The 27581-nt window shown below is 42.8% G+C and overlaps 1 protein-coding gene across 1 annotated transcript in view; it reads right to left on the reverse strand.

The window, feature by feature from the left end:
* Positions 1–27581, reverse strand: part of DIS3L2 (DIS3 like 3'-5' exoribonuclease 2) — a 196722-nt gene that overhangs the window by 84561 nt on the left and 84580 nt on the right. Inside the window, 1 exon segment of the mRNA XM_075716108.1 lies at positions 13429–13508. Within this exon segment, the coding sequence (XP_075572223.1) occupies positions 13429–13508 (80 nt within the window).

A 27581-nucleotide genomic window follows, 5' to 3' on the forward strand; every position in this document is an offset into this window, starting at 1 on the left:
AGCCAGAAAGCAGCCAACTACCTGCCTGCTACCAGCAATTAAAGGTAGTTGGCTGTTCCCTGGCTAGACCAAACTCTTGCAGCAAATAATTACAGCTCTTTCCCATTCCTCTGCCCTGGGGGTACCATGCTGCTCCTCGTATCTGCAAAGCAATATTCAATGCTTTGCAAAAGTATGAAAAACTTGCATAAAGAGAGACAAATGAAGCCTTTAACCTACATGCATGCTTTGTTGCTATTAGCAGTGCTACAGTAGAGCACGGGTCTTCACAAAGGCTCAAGTTCTCACATGTGATCGTGGGCAAACGGGCAAGCATAGCCTCTACAGGGGTCTCAGTTACAGAAGGGACAGCCAGAGGGGCTGCAGACAGTAACAGGGATGGACACAAAATAAATCCCAGTTGCACGGAGGCAGAAAATGGCACTGAGACTTGGGGAAGCTGCTAGAAGTAGCTAGGGACCATTACAGATCTTTAACACATGCCTTTAAATGAAGGACCTGATCCAAGCCCAAACATTTCTGTTTCTCTTCGGCACATGTATGAACGTCCATGGCTCAAGTGTTACAGAGGTGTCCCTCTTGGGACAGAGAGAAAGGAAAAGAGAGAGCGAAAAGAGAGTGACAGTGTGAGTGGGAGAAAAGAGCCAGTGGGAAAGAAAAAAAAAAAAAAAAGAAGAAAGATGGAGAAGAGTTTAATAAAAAAACAAAAGTGGAACCATGGAAAGAGCGAGTTATTTGTCTGCTCTGAAGCCTGAAGACAAAGGTGGGTGGCTTTAATTCTCAGCTGAGGTTACTTTTCCACTGCAGGAAGCCAAGCTATTGTTCAGAAAATCAGACAGTGTGTTTTATTTTACTTATTTTAAAATAACAAGGAAAGTACTTAAATTTTACTTGTGTGCCCTAGGGCCATTTTGTTTTTTGAAAACACAGTGCAACTGAGCATAAATCCATTAACTTGTTTACCAGGAAACCAAATTTTTTATATTATCACATGATTGTCCTTTAGCCAACCGGAATGCAACTAATTACACCTTTTTTTAAGCAAGTAATAGCTTTTTCCTTCTCTAAAGGTCTCTTCCTTGACATAACCTAACAAAAAGACTTTGGCAAAAGGAGTCAGGATCCTGTATCTCAAGAGAGCAGGACAATTCCCCAGGGCACAGAGCAGCAATTTTTCCAACCAAGCACATATACGACTTTAGCAAATGTTGCAACAATTTCAAAAGAGGAAAAACTGTCTGCCCAAAAAGTAAGCACTTCTAAATGGTAATGATCCACAAAATACAACGTATTGCCTACGCGTTGCCTCTAGGAGATGTCCCCATCCAAGGATCTCTGCCACTGGTTCACATGAGAAACATCCCATAGAAACAGCCCCCTTCACCCACCAGCCACAGAGAGACTTTGAGACCATCAGGAACAGCCTGGCCAAGGTTTCAAGATACTTGAACTCTTCCTTGAACTATGCTTAGCCACTTTTTTCTGGGTTTGTAGCACCTGGAGAGGCAGCCAAGGTCAGGCCGCCAACTCTTCTCATGGGGTGAAGGGAGAGGGAGTGGTGGCACTCCAAGTGCCTGCATCAGACTGCAAACAGCAAAAGGGCTGGGTGGGGCTGAGCTTTTCCTTGCTTCCTTTCAACCTGTCCTGGTTTCGGCTGGAATAGAGTTAATTTTCTTCCTAGTAGCTGTGATAATGCTGCGCTTTGGATTTAGGATGAGAATAATGTTGATAACACGCTGATGTTTTAGTTATTGCTGAGCAGTGCTTACACTAAGTCAAGGACTTTTCAGCTTCTCATACTGCCTTGCCTGTGAGGAGGCTGGAGGTGCACAAGAACCTGGGAGGGGATACAGCCAGGACAGCTGACCCAAACTGGCATATATACCATATGACATCATGCTGAACAAAAAACTGGGGGGAGTTGGCCAGGGGGGCATGGCCACTGCTTGGGAACTGGCTGGGCATTGGTCAGTAGGTAGTGAGCAATTGCATTGTGCATCACTTGTTTTGTATATTGTTTTATCATTCTTATTATTTTCCCTTCCTTTTGTGTCCTATTAAATTGTCTTTATCTCAACCCACAAGTTTTTTTTCCAATTCTGTCTCCCATCCCACTGTGGGGGAGCAAGCAAACAGCTGTGCGGTGTTTAACTGCCTGCCGGGTTAAACCACAACACAACCTTTTAACTCTTTAACCTTTACAGATCACTTTTACATCCTTTTCTTCAGGAGCTGGGCTGATGTAAAGACAATAAAAGCTGTGACTTTTCTCATTTAACTGCATAAACTCAGGAGCTGCAAGATGGACCAAATCCTCAATGTTAGCAGAACCAGGACTGGCCCCAGTTATTCCAAAGTGAGAAATACAGTGAAATCACAGGGGAATGTGATCAAATCTTCAAATGTTAACTCTTCCCATACTGAAAGTCTTGGCACTTGCTGGATTTCTGGAATTATCTGAGAAACCACTGATAGGGATGGTGATGTTGCAAAGTGATGCTTTCAGTGATCCCAAGAGAACCGGGAAATAGTCAGAGCATTTCATAAAAACAAAGCGTAACAGGTTTTCTGTTATTTTCTTCTTTTCTTCTGTAAGTTAAAAGGTCAGTGTGGGACATCAATGAGCCTAAAATCCAGAACAACTCCTATCTGTTTTGTAGTGACTTTAAAAGCTCTGTTTTACTCAGGTCTCAACTACCCTGACCTTTGGCCATTTTGTCTCTGGCATCAACTGGATGTTATGGAGACAACTATGATTATACAAACCAATTTGGGATTGGCTCCAGGTAAGGTACAAAAAAAAACTCATGTGTTCCTTAAGTGCAATGAAGGACAAGTGAAGATGAAAAGCAGTAAAACATACTAGGAAAGGAACCCTTCCTAAGCAGAATACTTTCCAGAGTTCTTCATCACCTTGTGACAGGAGATGCTGCCATCCAGAATACACCTATTGCCTACCCCATACCTTCAATATCTCCCAAGGAGAATAAAAGAGCTCTTCTGTGCAAGTAGTACCACTGCACCATTAAGTTGGATACTTACACAAGGAACAAATTCTCCTGAGGGAAAAAACACTAAATACTCGGAAAGACAGAATTTACACAGCATGTACCAGATAAAACTTTTAATTGCAGACTGAAGGACACAGGGAACGATATCCAACAGAATAAGCATACAGCATAAAGATTTGTTCACACTGCTGAGCAAGATACAAGCAGGAAAATACAGACGAAAGTGGGGCACAAGTATTTTAATAGTGAAAGTCAGGTCAGAGCACAGGACAGTTGGGGACAGACAGTATAATGATGGAAAAGGAAGAGGATGTGCCATTTCTTTGATATATCAAATGTGTCTGGCATTGGCAGACTGAGACCAGACACAATCGTTCCTTATGCAGCGATGCCTATGTCCCACCTTCTGCCTGTGCAGGCTTTCTCCCCATTCCTATGCTGGTACCTGTTTACACTGCCAAGGGTCATGGGTAAGCTCATTTTCTCTGTGCCTGCACAAGTGTCTAGCAGACTTTGTGAGATGCCAAAACAGCAAGTTCCACTTAGAGGTTTTATAAATTGTACTGGTGTCTTTGCAAGATTCAAGTATAATGAGCAAAATGAAGAGGAGTTACAAACCTCAAATACATCAGATTTACCCACTGAATGCCAGTACTTGCTATATGGTCATCTCTGAGAGAACCTCTAGATGACTACTTATGACTTAGACCCAACATGAATCTTTGCTACTCGGAGATTATCCCCAGCACTTGGCAGATGGATCTTCAACCCTTCACCAAAACAAGATGTCAAGCAGGACATGGAGGCAATGACTGTGCTGCTGTGAACTCAGATTCCCAGCTCAGAAAGCACTCTTTGCTGGTAAGGAGAAGATGCCAAGGGAGACTCCTAGCAGTCTCTTAACAGCAAGGCTTCCAGCCAACATGATGAAGGTAGAAGGACAATTTCTGCTACTCACGACATGAATTGTTTTTATCACTATTCCAAGACCCATTCATGAGGTTAACTCTTATCAGGAAATCAGTAGTCTTTGAATTTAAAGAGATGGGAAGTGACACCCAGCAGCTTTCAAGATGAATTATAATCATTTTGGGTGTAGGATGTCATCCTGTTCCTGAAGTGAAGGTTTAGAGTGGGGAGGGACCAGCCTCTCTCTACTGCTAGGTCAGTCCCTTTTGCCATATCTCTACGGAACACAGTAATCCAAGGCTGAGTGAGAATTCCCAGGCATTCAAAGAGACCTTGGGATTTAGTGCTAGGCCAAACATGCACAAGGTAGTTCCACTGAACAGCCTTGACATTTCAACTTCTTTGAGAACAGAAGGCAACCACTGAGACTTCACTTTTAGCCGTCCAACTTTTTTTGTTTATTTTTTGAAAGATTTCCAAAATATTTCCATCTGCACCTGGTTTTACTCTGTCTGTGTAACTAGCATAATAGTCAACAATCAAGAAATACTGTAGTGAATTGCACTGTAAGAAGATGTTTTTCCTGTTCAGCTGTTCCAAAACCCCTGCATTGCAATAAATTAAAGTTAAAACAATAGCCCAGTGATTCTGAGGGATCCTGCCATTTAAGAAAGTTGATAATAAAGAATATATACAGCAGTAACTTCTTTGCTGCCTGCATGCAACAGAACATATGACCAAAGTTAACCATGTGGGAATTTATTCCTAGCTATTTGTACCCTTTTAAAGTTTATCTTCCTCACACATCTTCTGATTCTTATCTGCTAAATTTACTGAAAAATCCTGTTTTCTCTAGCTCTATCTGGCCATCACCTATTATTCGCAGTTGTTCTCTAAAGACCCTCCTGGTCCCTGAGGTCCTTTTTCATGAACAGAAATCCTAGACAAATCTCTTTACACAGGAATTTCTGGATCCTCTCCCCATTACCCAGCTCCTTAAAGACATTTGGGTTTTTTCTTCAATATACAATCAGACACTATTGTTTTTAAGTCTGTATCCACAAATATTAGTGAGATCCACCGGGGGACACAACCCAGCGCTTCTAAATCTTTGGGGAATTGTCCCAGGTCCTGAATTTATGAACTGAAACAATCTGGAAAGCAACTTCGGCCAGAGCATCTCTCCTCCTTGCAGGAAAGTAAACTCACTTTTATGAGTAATTCTACTGGTATTTGCATGTCTGTTTGCATGTTCTGCAGCCATTGTCTTCATTAGATTAGTCCTTCATAGACAATCTACTTTTTATTTTGTTTTAATCCTGTGCCTTTTTCCCCGACCGCTTTCTTTGCATACTGCCAAAATAAAAGCTTTTGGGATAAGGATGGAATCTTTATAAAATATCTATACTTGACAAAAAAATCCAGTACAACAAGTATGAATTACCAATAACAAATCCTGCCCATTTTTGCTTAACCAAGCTTTTAACCAATCTTCTCACAAGTAGCTTTCAAATATATGCAAAAAATGTTTTAACAAATTATGTTCCAGCAATCAATGCCCCAATCAAATCCAGACTCCCTTAATCTCCACCCCAATACCTTATCACCCAGTTTAATGCACTTGTCTGGGCATTAGGCTCAGTCTATTTCCCTTTCAACCACCATCATTTTGAAGCAAGCTGCCCTATTTCCACGCAAGCTGAGGGGAGCCCTATGTTTTCAAGTTGTCTCATTGATTTCAAGAGAGATGTTCGGTGGAGGAAAGCTGACGCAATCCAGCCCTCTGATTCCATTCAGCTGTGTATTTGGAAATTGGAAGTGATGTGTGTTTCCACACACAACCCCATGTTACTTTAAAAGAAGAGGCAAAATATACTGTACATGAGGCAGTTCCCCAGCATTACATGGGATTACACTACGGGACACAGCAGGGATCTGGATTTGGCACAGACCTGAGTGTATTTTGCATATTTCAAAGAATCTGCAACCACAAGCCCTTGATAGAAAGAAAGGGTATCATAGAACCATGTACCTGTTTCTAATCACTGCAATATGTCTTTTTCACTTTCCTCATGACACAACAAAAACCCACCAGACTAATCAGCAGGTAACAGGAGAGCCGAGCTAATTATGTCCAATACCAAAGGAAAAACTGACCAAATGTTATGTACAATCTCACTCCTTGTAGGTCTCTATTTTTCCCCTATTTGACTCCTGCAATAAATTTAAGTAATTTGCAGTTTATCGTCATTTTACATTTGACATATATCAATGTGGGATTTCTGTCATGTTCTCTCTAAGCTGAGTCTGGTGTCTGTTCATGTTAAACACCTTACAAAGAAGGAAGCGTAGTAATTTCATAATGTAACTTTTGATTCAACACTAGTCCATTCTTCAGTGTCTATCTTAAGCAAGTCAGCCCAGCACAACTCCAATTGCAAACTCTTCCTACACTCTGCGCTGCTGGAACCAAATGGATTAGCTGAAAGGTCCTGTACCATGTGTTGCTAGGGCAAATTTCACCCTACAGTCCTTAAGTGGCCAGAGGGACAAAGCTGAATAGAAGAGGGAATACTTATGTCTTAAAAACCAAAATATAAGTGCACACAACTTTGCAAAATTGAAACAACCCAAATATTTGCAACCTACATCACGAAAGAACAAGGATGGAAGGAAAAGAAGAGCAGGTGGTCACCTGGGATGGCAGAGAACATCTGAGGGCTACCAGAGCTCTACAGGTGTTTTTCAGGCACAAGACGCTGGAGCTCCTGCACTAGGGATGCCTACTAAGGTGTCCACGAGGTCTAAGAAAAGCAGCCCCAGTATGCATAAGCCTGCAGTAGACAAGGGATAATTTTATCAACATTTGGCAAAACACTGGTTGGTTTTACCAAAATGTGTGAAATAGGCTCCTTGAACAGAGATGTAAGTCCTTACTCTCTGCAGATCTGCTTCTGAAAACTGCAGCCCACAGTGTCTGCTGAGGAGAAAGGTCATGCTGCACTCTTCCCAGATTTGGGTCACTAAGAGAAGTTCTGCTCTTTGCTTATACACCATTTTCGTGACACTTATAGAAACACAATGCGTTTGAGGTTTTTATCCTATTCTCTTTAGGTATATTTGATTTAAATTCACCAACAGATTGAACAGATTTGAAGGGAAGGGAAAAAACATGGAGCAGCACACTGCAGAAATCTCATTTGCTTAGGTCATCAGGTAAATACTGGGAAGCTTCAATAAATATATCTATATGACCTTGCTCCAAAATGCAGACAACCAATGTCACTAAGGACATAAAAACCAGGGTAAACAGCCTGTAGAATATATTTCTGTTATGCAGTACAACAATTCCTCCTAGAATAAGATTTCAATTACTTAAACTTGAATTACTTTGTGAAAGATTGTAGGGATACAGCAATGAGAGAACAACAGTGAGAACCACACAAAAAGATGTACAGAAGCTCTGTCAGTATGGCCCAAAGTATTGCTTTGAAATCAGCATCAAAAGACCTGCACATATGTAAGACAAGCCTTCAGAAATGCACCCCAGTCATTTTGCTGCCTCCTTCATGTCACAGCCTGACATTTTACTAGATGGAATTGTCTGCCTTTAAACTGGTCAAATTTCATTTCTGTTCCTACCAGTAAACAGCCTTCAAACACAACTGCATCAGTTGTGTATATTACCAGAAATACAAACACCACTTTCCAATGATTCCCAGAAGAAGCTGGCAAGTGTGGGAAACTTGCCTGGTGCCACTGGGACACACAGGTCATCTGGCGTGCTCTTACATGATGAGACAAGAATAAATCTTTAAACGTCTGCACCCTGGGTGAAAACATTCAGGCTTGAAAGTGGTACGGTTGTTTTCTGTGAATGCTCTGCAACATTCGTACAAACCGGGAGTGGCTCTGTTGTATGCTCCTGGCTGCAGTAATTTGTCAGAAGACGTGCAGAAAGGATCACAAAAGAGTATTGACTGAAATGAACTTGCTTAAAACCTCAAGCTACCCTGAAACAGCTCTACAAAGGCTGTAGAAACTAGGTGCAGTCCAGATCCATCTTTTACTCCAAGATTATGCTGAGTCATCTAAATGGAGTACAGTTTGTTCATACTTCTAAAGCTGTTACATAAATAACCCTATTTTCCTTCTTTATTGGAGCTGATCTTTTTTAAAATATACACTCACAAATGCGAACAGCAAGCTTACCTCCCTACTGCTATCATTAAACAATAACGAGGAGCACGACTGTTAATCAAAAGCAGACTCCAATATAAAATCCTCTCAAAACCAGACTGGCCCACTTAAGACATATATCCCTGAAAAGTCTCCAACTGCTGCAATATCCTACTGTGAGCTCCATTAAAAATACAGCTATTCCCACAACCATCCCATGCTTCCTTTGCTACTGACACTCTGCTACCGCGTAGTTCTTCATGATAGATTTGTGGATTATTTCAGAAAAAAATTCCTTTCTTTTACTGAGGATGTAGCATGGGTGAGTCCTCCATCCAGTGACTGGAATGGAGAAGTTTTAAAACTAAGCAAAGGTGCAGAACCAGTCCCTTATCTCTCTGCTTGTTGCCTAAGATCCTTCAAGGCAAAAAAAATGCCTCAGTCTTGAATAAATTAGCAACAAATGCTTGAGGACAAAGACAATTTCATTCTTCAAAATCTTCTGAAATGCACTGATTTAGCTGTCTGATAGAAGAAGTTCAGGCAATGAGTGGTTTATTTTTTCTTGTAGTTATTACGGGTGCTATACAGCAACAGAGAGACATTTTCTGAATTGGGTTCTGCATTCTCTGTTGATTTTTGGAGATCTCCTGACATCATGAGGATGCCAGATATGTGGTTTGTTCATGTTGGGTTTTTTTGGTGGTGTGTTTTGTTTTGGTTTTTTTTTTTAAAGTGTTTTACATATGGGCAAAAAAGATGGAAAAAATAATAATTTCTTGTAACCACATTTACATTTGGAATAAAAGCTGTGTTAACTCTTAACACAACTTTGCCCTCATGAGAGTTGCAGCCTTGCCAGCCCTGGATAAGCTCTTAACCTCTAAAACAACTCCTTGTCATAATCATTGCAGCTAGCATAGCAACTTTTAAAGCCAAAAATCCTCAGAGTACCTCCAAAACATATCAAAAAGCTCTATTAAGCAAAAGATTGAGGTTCCCATAGGGGCTCAACTTAACACTAAAGAGTTGGGAACAGACGTAGCTTTGCAAGCAAGTGAACACAAAGAAGTGAACCCAAAGGACTCCCAGCACTGGTTTTGGACCTTTCTAAATTTGCAAATTCCTGAAAAATTTTAAGTCGAAGTGCAGATATCTTAAAAAATTTTACATATGCTGATGTATTTATACCCCTGCTTTTGCCAGCCACATTTCATGAGCCTATAACAGTAATCTACATAGTGCTATAGTAGTCAGTAGACCATAGGCTGAAAATCACTGAGTAAGGCTATCAGCTCACAGTGGGCCAAAAAATCCATGGAGATTCAATTTGCATGCAAGAAAATGTCCCAGGAACGTGTGATACAAAATGGATCTGGATGTCTCCTGCCAACAGCAAAGGACAGGTCTGAGGGCTGAAGTCCCCAGTGCTGGAAGCTGAAGAGAAGAGTCTTCCCAGCTGGGTAGAGCCCACTTCCGTCCAGAAACCGTTTGATGTAATGAACTAGCTCTAAATGCTAATTCCCCATCAGGATGCAAAATAGGGACTGCAGCAAAGAATGCATGTCAGATAATATAAATACACACATTCCTGTTACTTTCTCCTGCTAGGAACCGACACCATGTGATGCTCATACCCTGGGTGAGGATCTAGCACCTTGCCTCATGGGCAACAAGCTCTCCAGCTGTATCTCTGAGGTCACACCTTAGAAACGGGCACAGGATATAGCTTATATTGCCAGCTGCATGTGAAACAGATATCCCTTATAGGAGGCTCACAAAATAATGTTTTGATTGGGTTCTTCAGATCAGGAAGCATTTGAAAAATTTAACCTTTGGAATTTAGCATTTCAATACTGAACCATAGTTGGTAGAGGAAAAGGTTCATGAAATGCTGGATCAAGTTTGTGCATCAAACAGCAACACATTGGGAGGATAATAATGGACAAGAGTCCATCGGTACAGTTCTTATTTGCTTTTATTACTCATCTTCACTAAAAAGATTCTGCAAGCATCTCCTTGCACAACATCAGGAGCCTTAAAAATGGAGACGGACATGATTCCAGCTACCAGACTGGATATCTCTGCTTCAGAGATATCTCATGTTTTAAACAAACGTTGCAGCAGAGATACAATGCTGAGATTTCCTTCCTCTGCCTGCTTAGGGACCCACGCTGAGCTGGCCGGCCAGCTGCCATGCCTGCTCGAAGGGTTTCCTGCAGTCTTTTTATGCTACTTGCTCTCACTCAGCTCCTCAGCTCCCTCCCTAACTGACCCTAACTGCATCAAAGACCATCAAGGCCTGTTTTCCTGTCTGTACTTCCTTCTGAGCCACAAGGTCTCCTCAGAATAAACAACACAGACTTCAAAATAAAAGAAAGGGTATTTCCATGGTGGTTCTTTCCACACTAATTTAAAACCTGGTCCCTGGGACATTCACCAGCATCAAAAGTGGCTTTTCTAGGGAGTGACTTTCCTTGGCCTAAGGCTGAGGCAGTGCTGTGATGGAGCGTGGGCATCACTCTCATGGCGGACCTGAGGCCAAAAGGAGAGGCAGAGGGCACGATGCCCAGGACAGGCACAGATAAGATCACTCTTAAAAAAGGCTCCAGCTCAGAGCACCTTCTCGTTGAGAGGAGCCTGGGGCGGAACAAGACTGTTGGAGGATGCATGGCTCCAGCCAAAAGGCAGAGATCTGGCACACAGAGGGCTGCTGCAAGCAGGCTCCCGCTTAATGGTTCATGGAAAATGAGACGTGCAGGCAAAGACCTTCGGGCTGGCACAGCCACCAACGGGTGCACTCACTCATCTGCCTCTTGGATTTTCTCCTCTGAGGCTCATCTGGAGGAAAGTGGGGTGTATATAATGATCCTAGGACGGACTTTCAAAAATCACTAAATCCACACTGGATTTCCCATCCTATACATTTTCGATACAAGCCAAGCAAATCTTTTCTTTTACTCTCAGGGAGAGAGTTGTGCCCTGTCTGCTACTCCTTCCTGGTTTCTTCATGTCTCTTCTAAAACACACTGACAAAGTGTATTTTGGGGAACTGAAAGAGGAGAAAGGTTCCTGCACCTTCTGCTTTTGTTTTATTTAAAAAACTGAGCTTTGCAAACTTTTTCTATGCAGAGTGACCCTGTAGTCCAGTCCATTTTATCTTTCCTTCCCAACTGCTTAGTTTTCCTGGGAAAAGGAATTATTAGCTTTGACTGCAGAAGCATCCTCTGTCCACTCGGGTATGTGCATCCTGAAATAACTGGGTATCCTGGGAGAGAGAACTGTGCCTGCTCCTGTGCTATATACAGGTAAAGACAACCCCTGAAAGCATGGCTTTGACATGATCCTTTCACATATTCCTTAGCCTTCATAGAAGATCAGGGAAGGGCAGGGAAAACCTTCATCTGGAGGCTCCAGGAGGCCAGCACAGGCCTGACAGCCCCTGGGAGAAGGACAAACCAGAAACAAACAGGCCAAGAGGACTTGGGTGTTTTCTTTCTCCCCCACATGCAGGCAGCTCCCTCTGCCTCATGCCTGTACAGAGAACAAAAAGCAACAAAGCAGGGAAGACTGGCAAAGCACAGCAGCATGAAAGAAGTCCACTCAGAAGACAACTTTAAAAAAAAAAAAATTCCACTTGGTTTATTTTTCCTCAGTTGGATTGCATGAGAATAATTTGTTCCAAAGAGGCTTGATCAGGGCACGGGGCAGTGCTGCAGCCATCCACCTCTGCATCACAAGGGGATTTGTAGCCAGCAGGCTACAGAACTCCCACAATCAAGTAAAAGCCCAGTAACACCTAGCACCCTCTTGGGTGGACCTTACAAGAAGACGATCCCTTCTGTAATGGTACGTCTCCTTCCTTGTAGACTGCAGCAAGAGGCCTCATACAGCATTTTCTGCAGCCAGAGTCAGAGACACAAGGCAGACTTCGGCGTGCGGCCACATCCCTGATCAGCAGGTATATCAACAAGTGCCAAGTATGAGCGACAGCCCTGCAGTGGCTTTGCAGGCTTTCTGGGAAAGAAGAATTCTTGTTCAAACAGATGTCTTCCTTGAACACTTTCTCCAAACAGCGGATGAGAGAAAAATGCAGATGTATGTGCCACAAACCAGCTCAGTGAATGGTTTCCTGCAGCATCTAAAACCCACACATATGTGATCAGTAGAGGCTCAGAAGTTGAGAGTTTCAACGCCTCAGATCTGAGGGGCTGTGGGATCACAACACTGTCATAAATCTACAGATAATTCAGCTGACAAAGTGGAAAGAGGGAGAACAGAGTTCAGCTTAGGATCTCTCAAGAAGACTGTTTAAATTTTCTGTGAAATAGAACAGCAATTTTTTCTTAATCTTGCCTCAAAAACTGGTATTGTACAGTATAATTAGAAATAATTTTATCAGCCTCAAATTTTCTTTCATCTCTGATTTTTCATCAGTTTTATAGCCCTGTAATACTATTCTGTACCTGGGTCTAAATGACATGACAATTCATTGGCCACATTGCACAGAATGAAATCAACCCAAAAAACAGGGAATGATGTCTTTGATATCATCATATTGTGACAATTAGCAAGAGCAAGAAAAACTAAACACGCACACAAAAAATCACTTTATCTTCTTTATTAGTGGTGGATAGGCTAATCAAATCATGCAATATTTCTAACTAAGCCTGTTACTGGATCTCATCAAACTAAACGAGAAGAACTTGGATGGCAAAGCAAGCTTACAAGAGGGAAGTTCCTTAAGTCAGAATCATCAAGATTTGGCTTCGGGAGCTTTACTTTCTGTTCTGTTGGCTTACAGCATAGTAGAAGTACAAATAAGGCAGAAGAGAAAGCTAAAAAGGCAATGAGAAGAATAACACAACTTATAAGGCACACTCTGCCCATCTGACAATTCCCAGCATCCTATAAACACCAAAAAGAAATTCAGCCAGTGACCTTCAAAAAAATGGATTCTTTTATCCAGGGACTGCGTATTCAAGGTCTAAGTTTCACTAGATGTCAGTCTGCAAGAGTGGCATATTAGCTATTCAGCTGTAACTCCTGTAATGACAGGAGACAGCTGAGATCTGCTCAAATCAAATTACAGTTCTGATTATGCAAAACACTATGGTTCTGCATTTCCTGACACCAAGATGACTTCAGAGTGCAGCTTGAAGATATCTGCTCTAAGATTTCTGAAAACAGGCAATTAAAACAACAAAAGAAAAACTATTTTATTACTCTACTCATATTTGGTCAAGAATACTTCATGACGTTATATATACAAATGTGTCAACAGCTGAATATAAACACTGAGAAGGATTTTGTAAAATATATCTCATACCGTCAGGGAGTTGTTTACAGGACAAAGCATCATCAAGATCTTTGGCAGTTGATGGGTCGATGGTGAAAATGCATTCTTTCCTATCCAAGGAAAAAAGAAGAAAAAGAAAAATTTATCTTCCAGTCATGAAGAAGGTATCAAAACACAGAGACCATCAGAGACATCCAGACAAAAACAACCATGCTTTCAGAAGACTGTCTGTTGAAACATCTTCCAATCTAATCTGAAAGTCTAAATCTAATCTAAAAAAAAAAAAGGTTTTAGACAAGTGAATCTCCTTCGGTTTTTTTTCCTTTTTATTTTTGGTTGAACTGCTTGCTTTTAACAGCTTTCTTCTAATTACTGATTTTCCTCCACAAAAACTAAACAATTTAGCCCATCAAGTTCACTCCAAAGAAACAAGCAAGAAAAAGTCTCGATGCCTTGCAGCTAGAGTAAAAATAGATCGTTCCTAATTGCAAAGCTAAATGGAACACAAATAACCCCCATCCCCATGCATAAGAGCAGATATTGCAGCATCTGAAACTCCGTAAGCACAGCTAGCACGGAGCAGGGGCAGTGAAACATCTACAAACCAAGCTGAATGATAACAAAAATGAGTGAGAGTTTTGGTCTCAGTAAAGACACCCAAGGGGTGCAGTACTTTATAACATCTACATTGCCCATTGTGCACCAAAGGGAAAAGCAGGTTCAATAGGAAACACTATGAAGGCTATAAAAAGAGCGAGCTCCAAATCAGCTAATTAGATGTAGCAAATCAACTTGGTGCTTAGGAAAAGCTAAACGCATTTCTGCATATGCTGTACTAGGTGGTACCTGGAATATGCAGCCCTGCCCTGGAAGGCTTACATACATATGTCCCATAGTGGTGGGTAGCGGGGACACCAGGAACATACCAAGATGGTACAGAGATATGGTCTAGGGCCATGTAGATGAGACAAAATAGAGCATCTGACTCAGGAATCATCATGTTTAAAAGACCAGATCCTGGCACCAGCGAGAACCAAAACCTGAAGCACTCAACACATAAAACTTCCTAAACTCCTGCTTTAGGGCCTCCCTTCATCCTGGGCTGCCCTACAGCAACTTCTTGACCGGGCCCCCCGGACTACGTGTGGAATGTGGGACTGCAGCTGAGGAGCAGTGAGAACAGCAAAGGAATGGGTTTGCTGGTTTATTTTGCTTTTATCTTAACCTTCAGAATAAGTTCAGCCCCTCCCTAGTTAAAAGATCCCCAAGCACAATGGTATAGGCTGAGGCTGCCAAGGAAGAGATCAGACTGCTGCTTTTCTTCTGGCCGCAGAAAAACTCATATCATGATGGCAACTCCCTTCTAGAGATACATAATGAAAACATACATCATTTTTCTTACAGCATAACCACCGGTATCCTCCTGGGGTAGGAGAGGTGGCAGGGGAAAAATTACAGCAAACTTTTAAAGGAGCAAGTGTCACGTGGAATTAGCAAGTCTTAGTCTTTTTGCATGGGTGCTTGCACAGTGAGAGCAATGTCTCTATCTTTGCAGGCCTATCACTTCAGTACTTAAATGCTCTGGGTGGTATCTGTTGGTGTCAGACAGCTGGCAGCATGTATTTATATAATTCCACCAGGCACACTAAATAGAGATTTTCAAAGACATAAAAATCAGTAAAGCACTTCACTGCCTTCCGAGACCTTGAAAATGTTTTAGAATATGCTAGCTTTCAGATTGGATAGCAAAGCTGCCTTAATCCCCAGATGCACGTTACTTTCTGATCCTTCACATGCATCTAAACAAATTAGAGATTGTGACACTGAAAGATATAAAATCTTTTCAACTATACCGGGACTTTGATCTGCTGCTGCCTAGCTATCCGGCACCAGGAATCAACCAATTTTTAAAGGCTTGCAAACAACCTTACTTCCATAAATACATATTCCTTAAAATTCCACCTAAGGATGGAATTTCAGGATACCTCCACTCCAAGATACTGTGCAACTTTCTTTAGGGAGCTGTGCATATGCAGATACACAGACACATATACTACAAGCAGTATGGGGGCATGCATGTGTGCCAACCTGCATGTATTGATATACCAGGTCCCACTGACTCACAGAGTATAAAGGCAACAGTATCCTGGCACTGCAACTCCTCGCCCCCCACCCCTGCCACATCTAGTAAATCTTCCTTTAATTTACTTCATTTAAAAGAGCAAATGGCACTGAACGGACACTAATGGCTTGCTTTATCTGACAAGCAAGCAAGAAAAAGGCTTAAGAGCTTCTTCAAAGAAAAAGTGGGTTCCTGTGTCAGGGGGATAGCTTATCCCAGATGTTCAGGGCCTGCAACCACAAGCATCTGTCACCCATTGTGAATTGTAGCTCCAGGCAGCTCAAAAATTAGCAGATTGGTTTCAACGAAGTGCATATTTGCAGTCTGCCCTGGAAAGAAGTGAGCATAAATACATGGGTGCCAAATTCCGAACGCATTTATACAATGGCAGCAACTAACAGGCTGCTTTGCTGAGATGTATTTGGCCAGTCAAATCTACTGCAGAGGTCAGCGGTGGCCCCAGTTCAGAGAGCCCAAACCCGCGGGGCTGGCAGGGCAGCCCCCAGATCCCCCGGGCAGCGCTTGGTGCACAGCCTGCTGCCCTTCGGGACGCGCTGGCCAGGCTCCGAGCAGCCTCTTAGCACGCAGACTGCAGGCACAGACACAGCTCGCCGTCTGAGATACTTAAAGTCACAGATGCAAAGCTGAAGAGGGGTCCAGGCAAATACTGATTTAGCATTTCTCACCAGCATTTCTATGTGCAGAACAGCTGGGATATGTTTTACCACCAGGCTCAGATCCACTTCTCCTTTAAAACTACTCAAGGGACTTGGACTTGTAGCTTGTCACAGGCAGTTTATTCTGGGCACAGATTGCAAGGTGAGGTAAGAAAGTCACTGAGCAAGTAACACAAGGAATGATACTCCCTGGCATAAGGACTCTGCAGAAGTGTTACAGAGCTGATGGCCAGGTAGTCAATGGGACAAGAGAAGCCGATCTGCAGGCAGAGCTCAAAGTTTATACCAGTGAGATAATCCTGGCACACAGGAGTACACCTTGCTGAAGTTTTCTAAGCAAATTCTGCTCACCAGTAATTGCATTATTAAGTGTGATGAATTATATTTCTGGTTTTCAGTTTTTATTACTGGACAAGTTTCAGATGGCTATAAGAACCGGGGCTGGCATGTGGGAAAGAAAACAATCCACCGAGTGATGGGACCGCAGCACCGAGCACAAGGGCAGCACCCCACACACGTGCTCCTCCAGGGCAAGGTCTCCGAGGAAGGCATGTTCTTAGCTATCTCCTTCCGCTTTTCCTCCAGCCCTACCAGTATCACCTTTTATCTCCAGCATGCTGCAGAAAGCCACCTCTCGTCCGGGAGAGAATCGGTGCAAGGCAAGAAAAGCAAGAGGAGGAAGGGCTGGGTGTGGGCAGCGCAGCCTGCACATGCTCTACAAGCTGTCCCCTCCCTTGGCACCTACGCCAGCCACTCCTGTACAAACCCCCAGGGAGGACCCTGGAGGCAGCTGACAAAAACCATCTGGGTGAAGAAATAACATTGCTCCCAGCTATGTGGCAAGTCTGCTCCACAAAGAGAAGGAGCCTTTCAAATTCCTCCCCTGGCCATACTGTCTGGCTGCACAATACCCCAAAGGCTGTGGCACAAGGGATCTTGGAGAGATCAGACCACATTTCTGACCGTAACCAATAACAAAACCAACCTGCAGTAGGTTGTGTGGCTAAACCTCAAGGCAACAGTACTTTTCATGCACCTGCTAACAAAGACATTGCTTAAGCACAAGTAAATAGCCCAGCTACATGCATGCATATTTGCATTGACCACAGGTAAATACAAACTGTCAGCTGTCTCCAGCTTCTGGAGGGGTGCCAAGGTGACCTTGTAGGTTAAGAAGCTTGATCATCTGCCTTTCCCCCTCCTTTAAAAGCCCCGAAGGAGCCATCTCTCATTGTCATTACACCTAATAAAAATCTGTTTTATTCATTTAAAATTGTCAAAACATACTTTGTAAAAGTAATGAGATGTTCCAAGTCCACTTGTTCCAACATACACACAACTTGGTTAAAGGAAACCAGTTTAGGAGATACAGACACACACACAGAGTTAAGAGATTTTCTGGCAAGGACTAGAGATAAACATGTGCCTTTAAGAACCCCCCAAGCCTCCTCATATTGATGGAAAACAAACATTTCGGTGTGGAAACTTCCACTTTTTACAGGAGCTTCTTTGTTCAAATCATATGTTTAACGCAGGTTTGCAGAGGTGGACCTGCTGTGGCACGGAGTTTCTGTCAATGGAAGAATAAAGTCTTTTCTCCCTCCTCCTCGTTGGCCAGAGGTTTCATGCACCAGAGAGAGGCAATGCCTAAGAGAGTTTTGGAGGATCAGGGCAACGGCTCGCACTGAGCGTGGTGGACCTGCAGGCAAGAGTCAGGAAAGCATGTGCCACACACAGACTGCCCAGACCCTGCCAGCCCCAGGCAGTGCCCAGGAGCGCTGACCCAGCCACCTCTAGCCCCGAGGCAGTGACAAGAGCACTGCTAAAGCCAAAGCTTGCACGCTGGCTCCAGCTGCCATCTTGCAAATCAACCACCTTGGAAAAAAAATTGCAGAATAAAGCACTTACTTTATTAGACAGTAATGACAGCATCAACATATACAAGCTGGTATATCAATCCTAAATTAAGGAAAGAAGGAAAGCTAATTAAGTGCAGTTTCTCTTTGCACAGCTTAAGGAAGACTAATTAAAGCAGACAAGCATATCTGCAGAGCAGTTAGTCTTTTTACCTTTAATAGGACCTAAAATAAATGGCTAGTGCAGCCGTAGAGGTAAGATAAGTAGTCTGTTGGTGAGCTGGAATTACCATCATGGTAATTAAAACGTTCACAGATCACTGGACTGCAACAGCAGTTTGTTTTTCTTTGTGCAAATATGTACATCTAGACAAAGGTATTGGCAAGAATCAGCAGAGATAATACTATACAGTTGGTGCTGCAAGGTTTGGTACAATATTTCAATTTTTGCCAGCTAAACTGTTCAGAATTCAACAATCGGAGTTAGCCATAAAATATAAACACCTATGACACAAGGAGATTACAAGTTCCAGTGGTCAGGGCTCCACCTTCACTCAAGTGGAAGGCTACTTGGAGCAAGACGAAGCATTGCATTTGTAAGCCATGGGCTCAGGCTCTATTAGAGGCAAGGTTTCTGGCATGGCCAGTTATTGGGCAAAGTTTGGGTGTTACCAGCGTGATTTTCTGTAAAGGCAGCTTGGTGCTGCTAATAGAGAAAAGCACCGGTTTGTACACATTTGACAAAGCAGCACCCTATAGCTACGCAGATCCTCCTAACACAACTGGACGGCCTTCCCAGCCAGCAGCATGCAGATGAGTTAACCCACCAGTGAAGACATGGAGCCCAGATTTTGACCACTCTAACAAATGCCAACAACCGTGAAATAACCATTCAGAGAACTGCATGTACCCACTAGAGCATCAGAAAACCCTCAGTGAAGCCTGATGCTGTCCCTACCAGCTGAAGTGACCATTCACAGGAGGTAGAGTCCTAAAGAAGCAAGCACAAGCCAGCTATTCAGGAACCAGGGAAAACAGAGGTGGAGGAAGGACATCCCAGGCACCATGAGCACAAGTCAGCTGGGCAGCCTAACCGTATCCAAGTTCCTGCGTTCTGCAGATCACCACCCCTCCTGGCCCTGGCTGCAGCCATCACCAAGTGAAGTCACTCAGACTGAAGCCCCAACTTTACCATTTGCCTGAAGTTGGACTGCTCAGGGCTGAGGTCGTGGGCAGAATTTAGGCTGCCAAGTCTCACAAGAGAGCGAGCGAGCTGGGCGCCTCTGCAAGCAAAACAGAGCACCTAAGGAAGGGGCTGAGCAGGGAATCACCAAAGGTCTCCCAACAGGAGACCCAGGCAAAGGGGCTTGGGTAGAATTAAGGTGCCTGAACTTAATTACCTTATTTACCTCCCCGTTCCTATTCTCTCCTAAGGGCAACTTTCACACTGAGGCAGTCTTCTGCAATGTCTACTGGCCATTCATGAAAACCAACACATCCAAAACAACGACAAAAAAGAACAAAGAACCCACAGCACCAACTAGCATGGAAAAGGTGGCTGAAACCTACTGCCTGTGAATTCCCAGCACACAAACACTGCACGACTGAAAATTCAAGCAGCTCAGTGGCTACCCACACACTGACCATCCTGCCCTGCCCCAGGCTTGGTGCTCACAGCCTACAGTCCCTCTAGTCATCCAACAGCTCCTGAAGCACCAAGCTAAATCTTCTGCAGAAGTGTTAGCCCATTTCCAAAGACCAGACTGCTGCAACTGGAGGTAAGACAGTAATGACCATCATTTTGTTTATTGAGGTTTAGGCAGTGCAAGCCTTCTTTAAACTTGAGTATGTCAGTGCTAAGACATTTACAGTACGAGTGACTGCATGTCTAGACACTTGCAATGCATTTACATTCTTCTAGGGACTCCTTAGATTGTCCTGTTCTCTCCACTTTGTGAGTACATACAATAGCCTGGTGGGAGTGAAAGCTCAGCCTCCTGGTTTACCCTTATTAACTCCAGCTCAAAGCTGGCATTTTAAAATTAAGCACAGCAAAGGCACTTCTAGAATTTTTAAGATCTTCAGGTCATTTCTAAGACCCTGCTGAGCTCCATCTTGCAAAAGTTAAACAGACATCATTTCTCAGAGCTGGAAACAGTTGTTTTAATTTGGGAACAGGCATCCTAGAGCTGTCAACTCATTCCAGTGAACGCTACTAACATTTTTTCACACAACAGTCCAATTGTTATGGCAACCACAAAAATCAATCTCATTCTTCAATCACAAGTAAACCCAGCTCGACCACAGTGCCTGCACAGGTTTGTTATAAAGTGCCAATAAGCATGGGACCAACTCCACTGTTGTTCATCACTCAAATGGGGATGAATTTCTCAGAGAGAAATTTCAGAGAACAATCAGTGCTCGAACATTTTAGAGACTTCAACATCCCACTTCTAAAGACATCTATTACGTGTAGCATCTACCACATTTGTCACACTTGATGCTGGCAGATTTTAGTTAAAACCCCAGAGTGGCTCCTTCCAAGACAGATTCTTAAAAGGAATATATTAAAAAAAAATGCATGCAATAGAAGTACCCTGACAAATCTCTGAAGGCACTCTGAATACCCTGTAACACACTGACAAAGACAGTTGACACATCACAAAACTCTTTTTGCATGGTGCATAAATTTCAAAACGAAATGAAATTGTAAAATAATTGGAAGCAAAAACTGCCCCTCCAAACACTAATTGTTATAAGCCCCACAAAAATCCAGCACAGCATAAAATGCACTGAAAGCCCAACTTTCTACATCAAGCCAGTATTGTTCTTTTTAATTTCTCTGTGTTTATGTTTTAGCTAATGTCCTGTTCTGGTTCAGAAAACAGAACTTGGTCCAAGAGAGCAGCTGACAATGAATCCTGATGTATTACACATCAACAACAATAAACATTTACATTTTCACCAAGGACTGCTCACGGGATTGCCGAACCAGAATCAGTTATTCCTTCCATATATTTATGGCCTCCAAGTACGGAGGAAGATGGAAAAAAGAGCGCTGCAGTCTTGTAACATACCTAAATGGCTTGAAAAGCTAACATACATATAAACGAGATCAGAGTCTCTGAGAGACCAAGTACCAGCAGTATTTCCTACCAGTCATGCTGTAATTGTGCCACAAATATAATGAGGTCTCTGCACTACCACTATCCCACGCAAGAAGGTGGAGTGTAATTGAAAATGCACTTGCATTATATAAACTACTTTAATCATAGATGCACAGAGCTAGAAATGGAAGAGACATTAGGTCATCCAACCCCCATAGGTCAGAGCCGGACTACTCATGACAATACATTTGCAAGGACTTTCTCCAGTATAGTATTAGGCATCTTTAGTGATGGAGTTTCCAATACTTTCTTTAGCAGTCTAAGCTACCGTCTATTTTAGGTTGGACAGGAAAGGTTTCTTCTTTGTTTTACCTTACTTGTCCTCATAACACCCCTTTCTATCCTCCCACCACCTTAAATGATTCTCATTTTTTCATTTCGGTCCACATACTGTAACTATCAATTACTATATCTTTCACAAACTTCTAGTTTCAGTGTTGGCAAATACACATTGAACAGTTAATCCTTCCTTGTAAATCAATCCTTTATCTCCCAGAATATTTTTGTTAGTCTTTTCCACACTGCCCCACTTCTAATCCATGTTGTGATATCTCCAGTACAACCCTGCCTCATGCACCTGTATGTGTGCCATCTATATAATGATTTTTTTTTTTTTTTCTTTTTAGAGAGTGAGGCTCTGAGAACAACCTGGGAACAAGGGTCCAATCACCCAAAAACTTCAGGGGAGATGGACAGGTCGAAGCATGCTTCAGACCATTCCAACAGAATGGAGCCATGAGGTTGTTCCTTGTAATGACCAGCCTGTCCTAATGATCAGTGATCAGCCTTGAAACACCACAGCAGGGATATACTGCCTCACCTACTGAAGAAGTTCTGGGTTTCTTCATCTCCAGCATCAGAGACAGATACCTGCGTTGACACCAGGACTTGGATCCTTCATCTGCTATCCACCCCCATGCTATCTGACCTGTAGCAAGAGAAAGGCACCAGCAAAGCACCGCGATATCAAGGAAACTGGCAGTATTTTGCACACTTGAACCGGGCCACTTAACATACATAAACATGAGAGGATAGGGCACTTTCTTCTGCTCATCAAAAGCCCACCTTGTGATCCAGTGGAATCCAGTAATAAATGGACACATTCTCAATGATTTATGATTTTATCCTCATCTCCTTGTTATTCTCTCCATTTCTCTCCATAAAATAAGCAGCCAGGCAGGAACAAGACTGTATGTATAACAACCTAGTCACAAAAGTTATTACTGTTTTCCACAGCTAAACAGATTCTTAACTAAGCAAGCTTAGTTTTGATGGCCTACAAGATCAGAACACAATAATCCTGTCCAAATACACACCACCAATTCCACTTGAAGCTGCACTTCCAACGACCACATGCGCCTTCCTGTAAGGAAAAACACCAGTGAAGTTGCCAGTGTGTCTATGTACACCAGCCACTGGTAACAACAGCATCTGAGAGCAAAGACCATGCATCATTTTGTACAAAACAGTGTCACCACAATTGCCGTAGCTATAGTGTAGTAGAAAATGTTATGAAAACAGAGAGGAGGATCTGAAGAAGCCAACCAGAAGCAAGGAGCTGAATCACATCGTTCTGACAGCAGCATCGTATTTATTCAGAGTTTTACTTACTCAGCTAATGGGTGAGGATGGAGCTAACACGAGCTCTCCTCACTGATCCAAGAAGGGTACCGCTCCCCAGACTGCCTGGACAGCAGAAGTACCCAGAGCAGGTACAGCCATCATCACCACCTTGTAGAATCAATCCTGTTAGAGCGGGACTAGATCCGATATCTTTAGACACCACAGAGTAATCCTTTGTATGCCTTGTACTTCCCTATGGAGAACATCAAATTTGTCACAGAACAGCTCTGTGAGAGGGCAGAGATTATAATCTGACCCTGTTTGTGTCTCCACTCCACGCCAAGATAACAGTCAGGTCTGTAGCAATGTTACTTATACATTTGCTAAACAAGTCATTTCTCAGTTTCCATCAGAAACCAGAGCATTTTTACATATCCTATTATAGCTGAGTAAGTCTTGCTCTACTTAACACTAGCTTTTTGTAGTGGAAAATCTCCAGGAAACAAGCTGTTTAATGATGTTTTATCTGACTTGCACTCATTTCTAACTAAAGTCGTCCACCTGCCTTGAAAAGACATCTGTTTCAGAGCCTGACTGCTTTCTTCCAATACCCCTCGCACAGCTCAAGGCTGCCATTTTTACCATCACCTCTAATTTTATCAGCCAATAATCTCCTCGGGCATCTACAGCAAAGAGCATGCTGTCAAACCTTTATTATGAGCACTGCTAATCCCTGTTACCAGCTGTAACACTCCTCAAGAAAGAAATAAATAGCCAGCAGAACTGCAGTGCAGGTACCGTCCTGCTGCCAGTGCTTTCCAGTTACAAACAGTGCTACAGAGCTTCCCTCCACAGCGGACACAGAGACGCAGCACAGCACCTCCACTCTTCCTTCAATGACTTGAATAGCTTTATGTCAGTTGCAATTGAAGTCACATGCTGAAACACCAAGGCGCAAATTTTAACTGAAAGCTTCATTGCTTTAGAGCTCTTTGCCTGCAAGAGCAAAATTCATTAACTCCGCCCTGCAAGGGAAGCAAATGAGCATTAATTGTCTCCTGCCAATACAGTAGATCCTTGCTGTCCCCCGGTCTGATGCCCTCCAGGCCTTTTAGCCTCTTGGGAGGAATGGACAGTTATGCTGCCATTCAGAGGGACCTCAGCAGAGAAATGGGCTGATGGGAATCTCAGGAAGCTCAAAGGGAAAAGCAAAGTCCTGCACATGGGGAGGAATAACCCCGTGCACCAGTACAGGCTGGGGACCAACCAGCTGAAAAGCAGCTTGGCAGAAAAGGACCTAGGGTCCTGATGGACAAGTTGAACATGAACCAACAACATGCCATTATAGCAAAGGCGGCCAACGGCCTCCTGGGCTGCATTAGGAAGAGTGCTGCCAACAGGTCAAGAGATGCAGTCCTTCAATCCTTCCCCTCTACTTGGCACTGGTGAGACCACAGCTGGAGCGCTGTGTCCAGTTCCAGGCTCCCCGGTACCAGGAAGACATCAACATACTGGTGCAATTTTGCTGAAGGGCCTCAATGATGATTAAGGAATTGGAGCATCCAGCCTACAAGGAGAGGTTAAGAGAGCTGGGATGGGACTGTTCAGCTTCAAGAAGAGAAGGCTCAGGCAGGGAGATCTTATTGATGTGGAAATATACCTGATGGTAGGGAGTAAAGATGACAGAGCCAGACTCTTCTCAGTGGTGTCCAGCAACACAATAAGAAGCAACAGCACAAAATACAGGAGATTCCATTTAAAGGTAAAAAAATGCCCAAGTTTTTACTGTAAGAGCGATTGAACCCCAGAACACGTTCCTCAGAGGGGTTGTGGAATCTCCATCTTTGGAGATATCCAAACCCCAAATGGACACAGCCCTGAGCAGCCTGCTCTAGCCAACCCTGCTTTGAGCAAGGGGGTTGAAGTAGATGATCTCCAGAGGTGCCTTCCAACCTCAACCATTTGGTGATTCTCAGAAGTTCAGAGCTGTTCAGCTGAAGTCACTCAGTTTCTGCTCCTCAGACCACATCCATCTTGTAGATATTTCAGTTTCTTGCCACAGCACCCTTTCTCTGCTTGGTATTTTTAGCTCATTGTTTTGTATTTTGCCAGCTAAGAAACTGCAGTTTGTAATTTTACCTTCAGCTTCATATTTCTTCTTAAAAGTGAATACAATGTCCTGTTTATAATAATAAAATCACTAGTTGGCAGGATGACATCAAATGGAAAAAGAGAAAGCAACTGGAAAATTTAGAGCAAGCAATTTTGAGTGCCAAGTTTCACATTTGTAATAGTCCAGCGGAGGTCAACAGGCTCACTTATTATTAGGCAAATGGTAAAGAAATAGATATCCTCAAGTTCTTCCATGTTAGACTATATAAACCATCTCTACTTGAACAGGCTCTAGTGCTTTCCAAAAGAGTGATGTTATACATTTTCCACAGTAACACCAACAATGGGAGACAAGCAAAAGGCAGAACTTCTTTGCAAAGAACGGCCTTTTTTCTCTCTCCAATATTTAGGTTTTTGTTTCCCACTATGATTGGACTTTCCTGGCTTTAGTTTCTTGTCCCAGTTAAGCAGTAAAGGAAACAAAAAGATATGAATGAAATTAGAAACATTTGGAATGAGTCTTAGAAATAGCTTCTGGGTTTCTTAGATTCCTGGCTACACCTCTTCAAATGGCCTCCTCCTCCTCCAGCCCCCATCTCCTGCACCCACCTCTGAAATTTGCATTTCCTCCTTTGCCCTGACCCCTCTTCTGTTCAGGGGCTATATTTTGTCCCACACCATTGAAACACTGAGTGCAAAGCAAAGCAAACAGGGAAATTAAAATTACCTGTTGAAACACTGGAAAAGACCGGAAAGTGGTTGAAACTTTGCACCCATCAAAATTTGTCTCTATGACACTAATCCTCCAATGTTTCTCTAAAAGCAGAAACCAAACACTTCTCAAACTTCTAATGAAAAAATACCAATTCCAGTCAACCTGAATAATGAAATGAGAACTCTGGTCCTATCTGTATTATCACATTTAAAGTCTCTGGAAGGGAAATTTCCTCAACCACACTATTCTGATACTTCATGAAACTTCATGCTCTCTACAAAATACAACTGCAGTATGCAATGCCAACACCTAATACTTGCCTAGTGCTTTTCAGTAGAAGTTTTTGGTGCTCTTTACAAAAAGTAGGCTGGGAGTGCCTGTGAAATACTTGTCTAATTTTACAAATAGATAAACCCATGCAGGTAAAAAGCAGATGTCCATGGCAAAACTGCACTAGTGGCAGAGCAGAGAGTTAAATCAGCTAAAAGATTTCAAAGCCATCCACGAGGTTTGGATCTTTTCTGCCTTAAGTAATATTAAAATATTATGTAAACCTTTCTTTGTGAGCCATTACTGGAGAAATGAGGAAAAAAAAAGATCTCTTGGAAGCAATTCTGCACAGGCTATGTAGGTGAGATCACAGTTGCTATCCAAACAGACTATGCATGGCAAGAGCAGGCTTCCTGTAAAACTGAAAGACTTGCAGTAAGATCAAGGAACATATTTACAAGATGGCATGGACAAAATATCCTTCCCTCCTCTTGCCCAGCCTCAGCAGCTTGGTGAAACACATTGTCTCACTTTCATGTAAAACCACACTCACAAATGCCTCCAGTGCAGAACCTCTACCTCTGTGCTCTATACACTGACTTACAAACAGACCTGACCACACTTGGGACACTGGTTAGCAGAACACAGATCGTTACCTTTTTGGAGGAAAGGGTCGTTTTCCATGATGAAAGGCAACAAGGAAAAGTTATCTCAGGAAGAGGAAACACCCAAAAACCCAAGACTTTGCTCAGGTCTCGGATCCAAATCCCAAAAGCTTTATGCATGACACTAGAAAATTTACAGTACTGTGTTACAGAACTAGATCTGAGAGGATTGATAGATCTGATGGAGAGGATTTACTAGAGATGGAAGTATTTTAAGCCAAACTCTAATATATGTTTAGTCAGGTGAGCAATGTGTAATCTGAATTAGGATGAGCTATTTAGAAGTGTTAACCATGGCTGTTTCAGGAGAAAAGATGAGTCTTTATTCACTGTAATTTATTGTAGTCTCAGAGTACTGTACAGTAATCTCGGGACCCTGACAGATCAACATGCACAAAGTACAGCAAATATGGGCACTCACAGAGGCAGATGCCATTGAACATGGTGTGAGCTGCCCTAGAAGACAAGGCACAACTCCTGTGTGCATCCAGACCAGATACCCAGGTTCAGGTGTCTTCCTCTGGGTGCCAGCCTGGGCCAGTGTGTACTGGCTATTTGTACAATACTGCAGACCACAATGCACTTATTGCTGACAATATGAAAGCTAATATTTAGTACCAAGTTAAAGCCAAGCTACCTCGGGACTTGTCAAGAACAGTCTCTCAAGATCTGATGGGTGAGACCAGAAGAGATGGCAGCTAGATCTCCAACTGCAGGACTCCACTCAGCTACGATTCACGCCACATTTACTAATAAAACTCATCTTTTTCTGGGTAGACAAACCTCTCACTGTAAGGAAGCAAAAAAGAAGACTCATCTGTATTTTACTTTCCATAACTAGAAGTCTCATGTTATCTCCATATGTGTTTAGACCACAGACTAGTTAGTCAGCGGCATGGCAGCTGACATTAAAAGGATTAGTAAATTAAGCTCAAATAATTGTCTTAAAAACCTTGACTGTTAAATGTTTATATTTGAGAGGATCAAAAGGAAATCTACTTTGTAGTGAGCACTGTGGTTGGGAAGGGGCAGAGAG

The sequence above is a fragment of the Pelecanus crispus genome, chromosome 9 (assembly GCF_030463565.1).
Source record: "Pelecanus crispus isolate bPelCri1 chromosome 9, bPelCri1.pri, whole genome shotgun sequence".
NCBI lineage: Eukaryota > Metazoa > Chordata > Aves > Pelecaniformes > Pelecanidae > Pelecanus > Pelecanus crispus.